The following is a 12732-nucleotide window of genomic DNA, read 5'->3' on the forward strand; positions in this document are numbered from 1 at the left end:
TGATCTAGATTTCCTTTTTTTTTTTTTTTTTTTTTTTTTTTTTTCCTTTTTTCTTTTTTTTTCTTCCCCGTGTTTGGACTTGATTCCCTGCCTGATTCCTGTTGCTTCTGCAGTGACTGACAGATCTGAAGTGACTGACTGGTTTAAGCAGTGCTAAGCTAAATTGCTTTATTTATTGTGGACCAAGAATAAATGTTTATGACTGTAATCCAGGTCCTGGCTAGAAAAATTCACCTTTCTCACACAATTGAATTAGATGGAATTGAAACCAGCCCTTCTAACAGTGACAGAAATGTTAGTGCATTCCAGCAGTGTGGTATTCATTGTACTGATGGTCAAAACTATCCGTTCCATGTTGTTCATGGAAATTCTTTTTAATTGGTGTACTGATAGACAGAGACAGTGGATGTTTCAGATTCTCTGTGGATCATTCTACTTCTTAGAAAGAGTCCAATCTGAGCCTTAAATTGCAACAGTAAATAGATCAATGAGCTATCTTGTACAGTTCCCCTTTCTAGTTGCTGATACTGCTTTTAGGCAGTGTTTATAGCTGATTCTTTGTTTGGTTGCTTCTTTTTATTTATTTATTTATTTTGTTATTTTTCTTCTTTATTTCTTGTTCCTTCAATTTGGAAGCTTTCTGGTAAAGCCTGCCAAGAGGTTGCTGATTTATGACACATGCATAGTGGTTTTATTATGTGGAATGATATCCACTTGAAGCACAAAGGAAATGGGAGTTTGCTGATGTCTATTTAATTGGAATGGTTTCTGGTTACTTTGCTGTTCATTTCAAGTCGCAACCAACGTCTGTGTTTCTGTGGACCTTTAAACATAGTGTTCTGTAAGCCATTTCCTTCCTTCCTTCCTCTTTACTATCCCCTACCCTACCAACAAGCATGTCAGCAAGATTCATAAGGAGGTAGGGCATAAGTACACGTGAGTCAAAACCTTCATAAATATCTGAAGATGTAATGTGATGACCGTTGGTTGACTGTAAAGGTAAAGGTGTGGAAAAATAAATAGTTTTGATATTGTGGTTGGAAAATGTTTTTGCTGTCCCTTTCTTTTGTTAAAAGGGCTGTGGCTTTCACTCTGCTCTGACGCTGTATGCCAAATCAGCAGCTGCATGGGCAGCTCTGGCATGAGCAGTACCATTGTAATCCTGATGGTCTGACCTCACAGCTGCTGCTTGATGCCTGTGTTAGTAGCTGCCCTCTGCATCACAGGCGGATAGAGGGACTAGTCTTTATCTCATAATTAACTGCTATGAATTGGAACAGGAAAGTGTAGGGTGTGCCAATTGTTTACTGTCCTGTAGATCCTGAGGTTATTTGCAGTAATGGAATAGTGCAGGCCACATGCTTCCTTTCTGTCTTGTGGCTGTAATGAAGGAGAAGCAGAAGAGATGAAGTATACATTTGTGCTATTACAGGATATGGCCAGATTTATGTAGTTCTTCTTGTTCATTTTAGTTTTTGTCAGCTGGAACTTCAAGATGGTAAGATCAAGATAAGGAGAACAGGAACAAAAGCAAGCCTTCTAGTGCAGATAGCTTTCTAAAGGCAGAGCATCTGAATATAATGTAGAGAGTTGTTTTCATGTGTACTAAGAGGTAATGCCCTTTCTTTAAGAGTCTTCCACAGACATCCAAGAGTGATATCATTCCTCCTGCAGTTAAAGTGAAGATGGAGAGATGATGCAAAGGATCTAGAAGAGGTTCCAGGGAAGAAAGAACAATGTCAGTCAACCGCATCTGTTTAGATAAACTGTTTCTGGTTTGAATCAAAATCCAAGCACTAAAAATTATGTAAAAGTCAGCTTTTTGGGCATCCTACCTGACCTTTTGATTGTCACTATCACATCACAGCTTCCAGACTCTGAAGTTACTTAACATGGCTCTGATGGGAGAAGGAGGGCATCTGTCTGTAACTGTGGCTTTCCAGACATAAGCTACAAGATTCCTTTTCATTCTACTGCATCCTTTTTGTTAACAGCTTTGGTCTGGCAGAGAAATTTTGCGTGACTGTCCTTTTCTTCTCGGTGAGAATTCTAGGGAATACTGCCAGTGCAGAAAGGAAAAGTGACAATGTTTGTGCCAGAAGATATCAAGTTCTTTCTCTTTATTCCATTCTGCATACTTAATAATGTGTCATATGGAAGGAACCATAGCAAGGCAATAAGAGAAAGGAAGCAACCTTTAAATACATATAAGAATGGCAGTTCCCCAAAACATGGACACCGATGCTATTGCTGTATATTAAAGTGGATATGGAACTAAGTGTATTGAATATAAGTTTATTTGTTGATCTCTGCCAGTTACAAAAGGGCCATGACCCATTATTACCCAGACATAAATTGTCCAAGGGAGAAAAAAATCGGATAACCTTTTCACAGATCTACAGAAAAAGATTTAAGTATTTAAGTATTTAAGTATCCTAAAGAAACACAGAGCACTTGAATGGAAATTTTGGCTTAAACATCTACAGCATGCCATCAAAAATAGCAGTAATGGTAACAATAAATAATTGAAGCAGATTGCTTGTAATCTTGGTTAGTATTTTAGATGTTAGCGATTTCCTACTTTTTAGACCTGTACAAGGTATCTTGTAGTAATGTGTCGTATGTTGGTTGTGTTTGTGTGTTTGTTTTGGTTTCCTGGCATGATTTAAGACTGTATTGAGTCTCCCAAGTACTTTAAACTTGCTGATTTAGCCAGAGCAAGGTCCTTAAAGAGACATTAGGTTAAGATTTAATTTTTTGGGCTGAATTAAAAGAAAAAGATTTTTTCATCTTGATGTGTGTAAGAAGCTTATTAATGCAGTTTGGCAGTTTTCAAGCATGGACGCACTTTACATAGGAGAGTAATCTCAAGCATGTTTTTGGGGATTATAACAGGATTCACATTTGCTACACCTTTAGACTTTGGCAGGTAATTTGCTGCAGAAGTGAACACACCTGTGATTTTTTTCTTTCTAAAATTAAAAAGCAACATGATTGAAACACTAGAACATAAATCCTCGTTACTGTATTTAATAAGATTTTGAACGTTCTGTATGAACGTTCTGTTTGATACTGATCCCATGTCAAACAACGCAGTGTCAAACTGATGATTTTCCAAAGTGTACAAATACGATTTTTGAAATCTACTATTATGAGGTCTTATTAGAATTTACTTTACATTAGAAACTCATTGGGTTTTGTGTTGATTGAATCCAGCTTCTTTCTGGTACACAACTTTACATTTTGCATAACTTTTTTTTTCTTTTTTTTTTTTTTTTTTTCTTCTCCCTGTTTTTAAGGCAAGTTCTCCTTCGTAGGAAAAACAAAGTGTTAAGATTTTGCCTAGGCTTTTATCTTCCAGAACCAGAATGGTTGTCCAGTCACTGCACATAATGTTCTTTTACTATTAGAGTTGGCATTTCTGAAGGGAAAGAAAATTAAGAATTGCTTTCTTTTGGAGCTGAAGGAGATGAAGAGTGGGAACAGAAACATTAAACGCAACATTCTTGGTATTCCACAGATGGTTAAAAATGGGTTACTAGTCTGCACTGCAGCAAGTGCACTATGATCAATGCCGAAATGTAATCAGTAGCTAGACGTTCATTTTATTTACGGAAATAAAACACTGAGCACTGTTTTAATAACTGCAAATGACAGAGCCCATATATGTATTGTACATTCAGTTTGAGTCGTCTAGACAGTCTGTTCTCCAAGGAAAATACATTTTCATCAGTATTTGTGGTATGATTCATGGTGGTGAAGAGGCAAATAGCTCTTTTTATGACTGGAAGTTGCTTTAACTTCAAGCCACAAGGAAAGAAGTCCATGACCGGATGATAGTGGTGGAAAGTAAGGTTTTATAGTAATAGAGGTTTACACCTTATGCTGAGCTGAAGGTTTTTATTTCTCCAGGGCTGGCAGCATCGAAAAGCATCTTGCACTTGTTTGCTAACAGGCAGAAGAGGTTTATGTAATATTTTTGGTTCACAACTCAGATTTGCAAAGCTCACAGTGGCAGGCTGTTTAGAAGGTGTACAGGCTGTCAGCAGGTGGGGATTTGGCATAAGTGCTTGTAAATTTTTGTGCATGAACCCAGAGCAGAGGAGATACACCGACTCTATCTTCTATGCACAGTTAGTTGTCAGCAAAACATTGGAGAGATATGCAAGTTTGCTAGTGTTGTGTTTGCAGTTTTGTATTTCATTGTACACATCGGGATTGGATTTATTTTCTATCTTTAAGCAATGCCAGCTTATGTTTGGGCTAAATGTTACATAGATGGCATTTCTAATAAGAGAGAAAGGCAAAAGGCTAAGTAATATATTTACAGTTGACTGTGCTGCCCGCCTCAAATAAAAATAATGAAAGTCTCTTCGCATGACTGTTGTAATCTGGAACTGCAGTAACTTTTCTTTGGAAATACTACCAAATGGAGCAGGAGGAAACTGTACTGCCTCTTCAAAATGCAGTGCTTAAAATCTTTGTTCTACTAACTTGAAGTATTTTTTCATTTGATGCACAGTCTGATTCTGCAGATGGCTCTATTTGAAATGACTTCCTTTGGACTGTAAGGAGCAATAGAGAGACAGGCCTGTGAAATATGCATGTCTGTGCTTCAGACTGTCTCGGTAGCACTGCAGAATAATCAAATGAAAGCTTTTTGTTAGAGCTTGGTTCCTTTTGGCTATGATCATTAATGACTGAAAGGAACATATGGAACTATGTTCTTGAAGAAGCTGATGTTCTAGAGTGCATTTAAGTCACTGTCTTGCAAGGGCATAAAATAATAGCATTTGCCTCATTTTTTGCATGGTTAGTGTTAAGTGATTCAGAAAGATCAGTTTACATGTTGTCAAACATGCTAAAATTCATTAGGAAAAATGTTCATTGTGCATGTTTTATACTGAGATTATTTTTGGAGATCCTTGGTTTTCTAGGAACTATTGGAATTTCAATGGGCAAAAAGCTTCTTCAGCTCTAGGGTTGATCTGTGTATCAGAAGTTACATCTTAGTACATATAATTTCACAGTGGTTGACCATCAGGTTAAAAATAGTCTGGTTGACCACACACAGTGTAACAGTTTTTTGTTGTTTTCTTTTATAAATTAAAATTTAGCTGTCCCTACAGCCACAGAAGCAGTTGTTAAGGTCAACACTGATAGACACCAACAGCTGAGTGGATGGAGTTCAGGTGTAAAATGAATCACTCCTATGGAAAGGACATGGTGTTTTATAATTGTTATGGGTGCTGTTTCACAAATAATAGCTAAAGCAGCTGTAAGTAGTGGTTGGCAATCATTCTAGCTTCATAAAGATCTCAAGATTTCATGGAAAAAGGGAAGTAGTCTCTCAATCCCTTTTTCAGACAGTATGCAACTGAATGGATAGCAGAGTCCTTTCAGCTGTGTAATGGAATTGGACTCAGTAATCCCAGAGAATATCTGGGGTTTTTTTTTGGTTGCTTTTCCTCTAAGGACAATCAGTTTTTGTAGAGGAGAAATCAGTATCTGTGTTCTAGCTGTTTGTAAGGACTGCTGGAGGATGCGTTGCAGCAATGAAGTCTGATAGATATAAAACAAAAGAGAAGAACCTGGAAGTTACATGCTATGAGGCTTCCATTGTTTGGTTTTTGCTTGTTTCTTTAATTCATCTGTACCTCTGGGTCTTGCTATGAATTAACAGATGAGTTGCTTTTTTGTTGTTGTTGTTAATCTGTGCTGCAAACAAACAATCAGAAAACAATACAACTTTAAATATCAAGGTATAGATTTTCAATGCTTAAATCAAAATTCAGTGTTAGTTGATGTCATATGATATCATATGATATATGATAGTCATATGCTAGTACGTTTAATGTAGAATCCATTTTGGATCTAAATGCCACTTCTCTGATACGTGTGTGCGGTAAGACAACCAAGTTCACCTCAGAGGTGTGTGGGTGTGGTAGTAGGTTTTTTGTGTTTTGTTTTTTTTAATGCATAACTATGCAGACAGTACTGCAATGGGATGCAGTGTGTGTGTGCTGTGATGAGCTGCTCTGCTTGTGGTGCTGTAATGACTTATAATGTTGTTCACCCCTCTTCATCATTTGCTTTCTTTTGTGACTATTGAACATGGTACATAAATATACTCCAGTACACAAAGTGTATTTGGCATGTGCCATTCACCTGACATTTCAATCTGTAATGAATTATGTTTTTAATGTAATATTATATTTTTGAGGTCTAGGAAAAAGAAAATCAGGAGCTCTAGAAATAGTGCAGCAGTTGTATTGTAGCTGTGGTAGAACATATGAATTGAGTCGACACATTCTGAGCAAAGATTTATACACTGATTTGTGTAATCTTTATTCCTGAAGTAGATCACTTGCTTTGGGTGCTTGTAGAATTGCACCTTTCATTTAAATTGCTTGAGATTACTTGTGTGAGGAAACACTGCAATATTGAGATATCTTTTTCTGCTTAATTGTGAATAGATGATACTGCTTTTGTCTCACAGATTAACTGCTTGCCCATATATTGATTTTTGTCTTCAAATTAAATGAAAAATATTAGCCTCTGTGGGTTAAAAAGCACTTATAGATTAGACTGTTTCTTTTTCCATGCCACGTCGACAAAATCATGATCTTCCCTGGATCTTTCTCATTTCTTCAGGGAATCTAGATCAATGAAGGATTTTGATTACTTTCACAAATACTAAAACTCTAATGTGTGATTAATAAAGAATTTATGGTTATTTATTATCATATTACAAACATATGCTTTTTATAGTTATTACTGTAAGAATGTCAATGTTAAAATGTTTTAAGTCGTTAACTTCTTTTTCCTTAGTCTGGAATTTTTTGACAGCCAAGTCTCCAATGAGCTAACTGTGATTGATATGTGAAAAAGGTCAAGCAAATCTTAGTTAAAAAAGTCTTAGTTACAGACTATAACTAATTTAAGAGGTCTTTTCATAGTAGAATAGGTAAGGAGTTCACATTTAGAAATAAAAACTTATTAGGATTTACCACCTTTTTAGTTTTTTTTCTAGCAGGGAAAGATTTCTGTAAGATGTCTGCTAGAAGAGTAGTGTGCCTATGCTAGCTGTCCTGCAGAAAAACTCTTGAGTCAGCAGGATGGGAAACAGATGAATGGGAGAAATGGCAGCACAGTAATGGGCAGAGGGAGAAAAGAAGTAAATATAAAGGTGCTGACGTGCAAGTAGAAAAAACACAGATAGTAAGAACCAAAGCCTAAAGAAGGTGATCCGAAATGCATTGTGGAAGAGATGTGCATAGTTTGGACTTAAATAATGTGCATAGGAAAAAGTTAATATTCTTTAAAACCAAGTTGTCTCAATTTTTGACTTGCTTTCATTTTGTTCCCAAGAGGACATAAACCCAAACCTTGGTAGAAAATGTGACTGCCAGTTGGCACACCTTTCAAAGAGATATTATGTTTTCAGAACTTGACAATATTTGTCACATCTATCTATAACAGGCTACTATTTTTATTATCTATTAAACTGCATTTTAATATTTAAGATTCCTTGACAACCTGTAAAAAAGAATCAAGCTACTGAAAGCTGTCAGTAACACCAAAAATGTTTAATTTCTGTGGGTTCGTGCTTTTGAGCTGTTTTGTTTTGGTTTTGTTTTGTTTTGTTTTTTTACATCGTTTTATTTTTCGTAGAATGGCTGAGTTTGGAAGGGGCGTGAAAGATCATCCAGTTCTAACTCTTCTTCTGTGGACTGGGATTCTACCTGCTAGATTGCACTGCCCAGGTCCCTATCCAACTTGATCTCAAACACCTCTAGAGATGATGCATCTGCAGCAACTTCTTGTTCCAGTGCCTCACCACTCTCTGAGTAGAGAATTCCTTCCTGACATCTAACCTAAATTTCCCCTCTGTTATTCTAAATCCATTTCCCCTTGTTTTATCACAATCCGACTGAGTAGCAAGTTGGTCTCCCTCCTTCAAGTACTGGAAAGGAGGGGTTCTTGGTTATTAACTTCATCAACAACAATGGTTAACAGGCTGGAGAAGTGAGCACATGTAAACCTAATGAGGTTCAGCAATGACAAGTGCAAGGTGTTGCACTTGGGCCAGGGCAATCCCAGGTATTTATACGGACTGGTCAAAGAACCCCTTGAAAGCAGCCCTGTGGAGAAGGACTTTGGGGGTGTCCTGGTGAACAAGAAGCTGGACGTGAGCCAGCAGTGTGTGTTTGCAGCCTGGAAGGGCAACTGTGTTCTTGACTGCATTAAAAAAGGAATGACCAGCAGGGGGAGGAGAGTGATTGTTCCCCTCTACTTAGCTCTTGTGCAAAGAGGAGGCTCCAGGGAGACCTCATTGTGGCCTTCCAGTACTTGAAGGGAGGGTTACAACTGTTTATGAGGGTTTATGACTGAGACAGGGGAGGTTTAGGTTAGAGATTAGGAGGAAGTTTTTCACAGAGAGTGGTGACACGCTGGAACAGGTTGTCCAAAGAGGTTGTGAATGCCCCATCCCTGGAGGCATTCAAGGCCAGGCTGGATGTGGCTCTGGGCAGCCTGGTCTGGTGGTTGGCGATCCTGCACGTAGCAGGGGGTCTGAAACTAAATGATCATTGTAGACTTTTCCAACCCCGGCCATTCTATGATTCTATGATTTATTTTGTTCCTGTATTTTAGAACTGTATTAAGATTAGTCTGATATAAATCATTTGCAGTAGTAGTAGGAATTTGTCATTAAATAGTGTTAAAATGACAGGCAGTATTGCTCAGTATACTGGTTTTTATTTTACTGTGGTAGAGATCTGAAATCATTAACTGTGATGTCGTATCATATATTTGTCCAACTACACAAAATTTAATGTAGATAGGTAGGGAGTAGATTGGGTTCTCCTGTTGTGTTTTTGCCTGCCATAGCATATTTTTAAAGCTCACTTATGGAGAGTGCCCCAGGAGCTCCTCCAGTTGCAGGAGGATCAGCTTTTGCAGAGTTTGAATGATGGCAAGTAGCCTATTTACGTTAATCCAGTGCTAGAAAGAAAGCCACCTCCGATCTGGAAATTAGAGGTAAAATGGCCACTGCAATGCGGCAGTGACTGCTTCAGCATGGGTCTGTTTCAAATTGCACTGACTGCAACTCCAAGCTTTCATTGTCTTCCATCTGTCTTAGACTTTTGCCGATTCAGTTAGTTTTTGTAATCATTAGTGGCCATTGCTTGATGTTAATGTAAGTCTCATTGGAGGAGGGAAAAAAAGTTTCATTCTGATTACAATTCCAGAACGGCGTGGAAAATTAATTGCGTTCAAAGGGAAAAAGCTAATATTAACATACAGTAACAGTGAGATACTGCACGGAAAGCTGAATTGCAATGTATTGTGTGTGTGTGTGTGTGTGTACATATATGTAAAAAATGTGTGTATGAAAAGTATCATTTCTAAGAAATTGATTAGTGTTTTGTTGGATTTCCTGTTAATGTATTTTCTGGGATTTTTTTTGTTTTTGTTTTTGTTTTTTTCCAGCTTTTCGATGTAGCCTCCAGTTTCTTGGAAACATTGCAGCAGGAAATGGAGATTCCCAGAATAGCATTTGGAAGTGTGCTTTCCCAGATCTCTTCTTGTAAGCATGGATGCGGCTTTTTTTATAATGTAATTTCTGTGGTTTTATTCAAATCTTTTGTACACGACAGTTGTGCTTCTTCTAGCACCATAAAGCTTTGAAAAATAACTTTGGGGAAATGGGACGGTTGAGACCATATCCTGTAGATGTTTTTTTTTGTTAGTCAACCACAGGGGTTGGGACCTTTGAAAACCTGCTTGTTCTGAACTGACAGTAAATTGATTTTATTTGACACAAACTGGAAGAAAATTGTTTAAATAATGAGGTTCAAGTGTAATCTTTATTTCAGAGGTATTTTCAAGTAGTTATACACAGCTTGTTTCCAAGAATGTGACTTCTCTGTTATTCATGTTGCTTCTGTGCAGACCAGTCAGTTATTTGTGGATTAGATGGGATCTATGTAAAGTGACTTAATATTTGTGTCTTCCATTCCCTTTGCTTCCATCCTAACCTTAATGAAATACGTTTCTGCAGACTGATGACAAGTGAGTCATGAAACATTACATAAACCATTTTGTGCCGACACATGACAATATTTTTGGTGTTGTTGGCCAAATGTTTCCCAGTAAGCTACTGAGAAAGGCATATTCATTGAACTTGATACTCAGAATGAGTGTATGTTTTGAGTCTGCTTGTCAGCACTGCATGTAGGAAGAGGAAGATCATATGGTAATAGAAACAGGTATTTATTGTTATTTCACTCAATTCTTTAATTTGTAGTTAGTTCTGATACTGTCCTAGTTTTATAAATCACATCTTAAGTTTGACTTTTGGTTTCAGATTTTCTTTCTTTGCAGTTGACTTTATATCTCTTGAGCTATAGCAAACTCATGACTCACTAAAAGACAGAAAACAAGGACAACTAAACAAGCTGAATATCCTTAAGTGCATTTTTCCAGCAGTGGTTTTAACTTACTCTTTTAACTATTCATCTTCTCTTGAAGGACCTGCCTAACATACAGTGATGAGAAAATTGTTGCCTACTGTTGTATGGTCTTGTTTACCTGCCTTAATTCAGAGAAAGTGAAAGAACTGCTGGATCCTGGGAACTTGTCTGTGGCTCTTCACGTCATAAAAGTCTACAAAGAACGATTGGAGTCTGAGTGGTCGTATGTATCTTTAGACATTTTTCCCTCTTAAATATGTGTTTTAGTAGCATCACTCTGTGTAAAAATGTCTGAATTTGTGACTCTGAAGAGTAGTAAACGAAGTTCTATGTATAAGTTACTAATCTGATCACAAGTTCTTTCATAAACTTCTACTTACTACTCTTTTGATTTCTCTTAAGCTAAGACTGTTTTTGTTGAGGATGTAGACACGAGTTGTAGAATCAGTGGAGTATTCTTATTATTAACAAATCTGCTGTCTAGTATGACATACTATGATTTTTACATTGAAACAGAGAAGACGTGTTTTATATGAATCTTCTAAATTTCATTTTTTAAAGGAAATCAGTGGGTTTATTCCATCCAGCTTTGAATTTTTTGCTGATGGCTGTTTCTGTGAATATTGCTGTCACTTACGCATTTGATAAATGTTCTGTTCGTCAACAAGGATATGCACAATAACTCAGTTCTATTTTTATATGAGAAAAATATTGGGAAAAAGGGGATTATTAAAACAAAGCTCCATATACTTATATACTTACATACTTATATATATATATATATAATATATACTTATATATATATCCATATATACTATAGTTCTCTTGAAGGACATGTTTAAAATAAAAATTTGATTAGGAACAATTACCAAGTTTTGAATAGATATTTTGAAACTGTTTTCTATGCTTTAGTACTGAAAAAAATTACTTTTTTTTTTTTTTTTTGGATGGTCTTTTTTTTTAACCAGGTCAGTTTGTATAGGACTCAAGTAGTTTTCAGAAAGCAAACTTAGTTTCAGGAGCAGACTTCCATTTCAAAAGTGACAAACTGAATTGTTTTGAATTGGCCTCAGTAGAAATACATGTGAAACAGATGGCTTTTCAGGTAATTCTCGTGATTATCCTTTGCTTTCTTCATGTATTGAAGATAATATTTTAACTAAGATATGAAAGATAAGAAATTACCAACTCTAGAAAAGACCTCTATGATTGTTCAGTCCAACCATCCGCATATCACCAATATTTCCCAGCAAAGCATGTCTTTCAGTACCACATCTAAATGTTTCTCGAACACCACCCAGGTTGATGACTCCACCACCAGCCCATTGCAGTGCCTGACCTCACTCTCACGGAAGAAGCAGCAATTCCCAATATCCAACCTGAATTTACCTTTGTGCAACTTGAGGTCATTTCCCTCTAGTTCTATTGCTAGTTACGTGGGAGAACAGGCCAATCCCCCACCTCACCACAACCTCCCTTAAGGTAGCTGTAGAAAGCGATAATGTCACCCCTGATTCTCCTCTAGACTAAATAATTCCAGTTCCCTCGACCACTCCTCGTAAGGCTTGTCTGACAGACTCCTCACCAGCTTTATTTACTTTCCAAACTTCTTTTCTTATTCCACTTAGCCACTGTATTAACACTAATATCTTAGTATCATAGTCTCATGCAGGTTGGAAGGGACCTTAGAGATCATCGAGTCCAACCCCCGGGATTCGAGCCTCTGTGTAGCAGAGCGGCACTTCTACCACTTGCACCACAGGGGGGATTCGAACTCTGGGCCCCAGTGTTGCAAGGCGGCGTCCTTAACCACTGTGCCACCAGGGCACACATAATATCATACTTTGATACACTAATATCATACTTTGAACTTACATTGTACAGTGCAACCTATGGACATAAAGTATGTGGCGCATTTCTGAGTACTGGAAGATATGGGAAAGCCTAGCAAATTAGTATTCTTGTTTTGAGCAGTACAAGTATTATTTTCTTTTATTATTATTTTTGCAATATCTGTACTGCAAATTAGCAAGAGGGTTTTTTTTGTTTTTTTTTTTTAATATTAACGTAAAATGTTTCCCTTAGACAAGTTGTTCTCTATCTTTAATTACAGACAATATTAGCTTAATCTTATGAATCTGGATATTTTTTCACAAGGTAGTGGGTTGTATTTTAGATTCTTCTTTACTTCCTGCCTTTCTCTATAATTTTGCAATCTGTGAAGTGCATAGTTATAAAAGCATTATTACACCTG

At 37.0% G+C, this 12732-nt stretch overlaps 1 protein-coding gene across 1 annotated transcript in view; it reads left to right on the forward strand.

Annotated features, from left to right (window-relative positions):
• ATXN10 (ataxin 10) overlaps positions 1-12732 on the forward strand; it is a 91791-nt gene that overhangs the window by 20263 nt on the left and 58796 nt on the right. Inside the window, exons 4-5 of the mRNA XM_015870548.2 lie at positions 9496-9592; positions 10537-10701. Of these exons, the coding sequence (XP_015726034.2) occupies positions 9496-9592; positions 10537-10701 (262 nt within the window). The remainder of the gene's footprint in view (positions 1-9495; positions 9593-10536; positions 10702-12732) is intronic.

This window comes from Coturnix japonica, chromosome 1 (assembly GCF_001577835.2).
Source record: "Coturnix japonica isolate 7356 chromosome 1, Coturnix japonica 2.1, whole genome shotgun sequence".
In the NCBI taxonomy this organism is placed as follows: domain Eukaryota; kingdom Metazoa; phylum Chordata; class Aves; order Galliformes; family Phasianidae; genus Coturnix; species Coturnix japonica.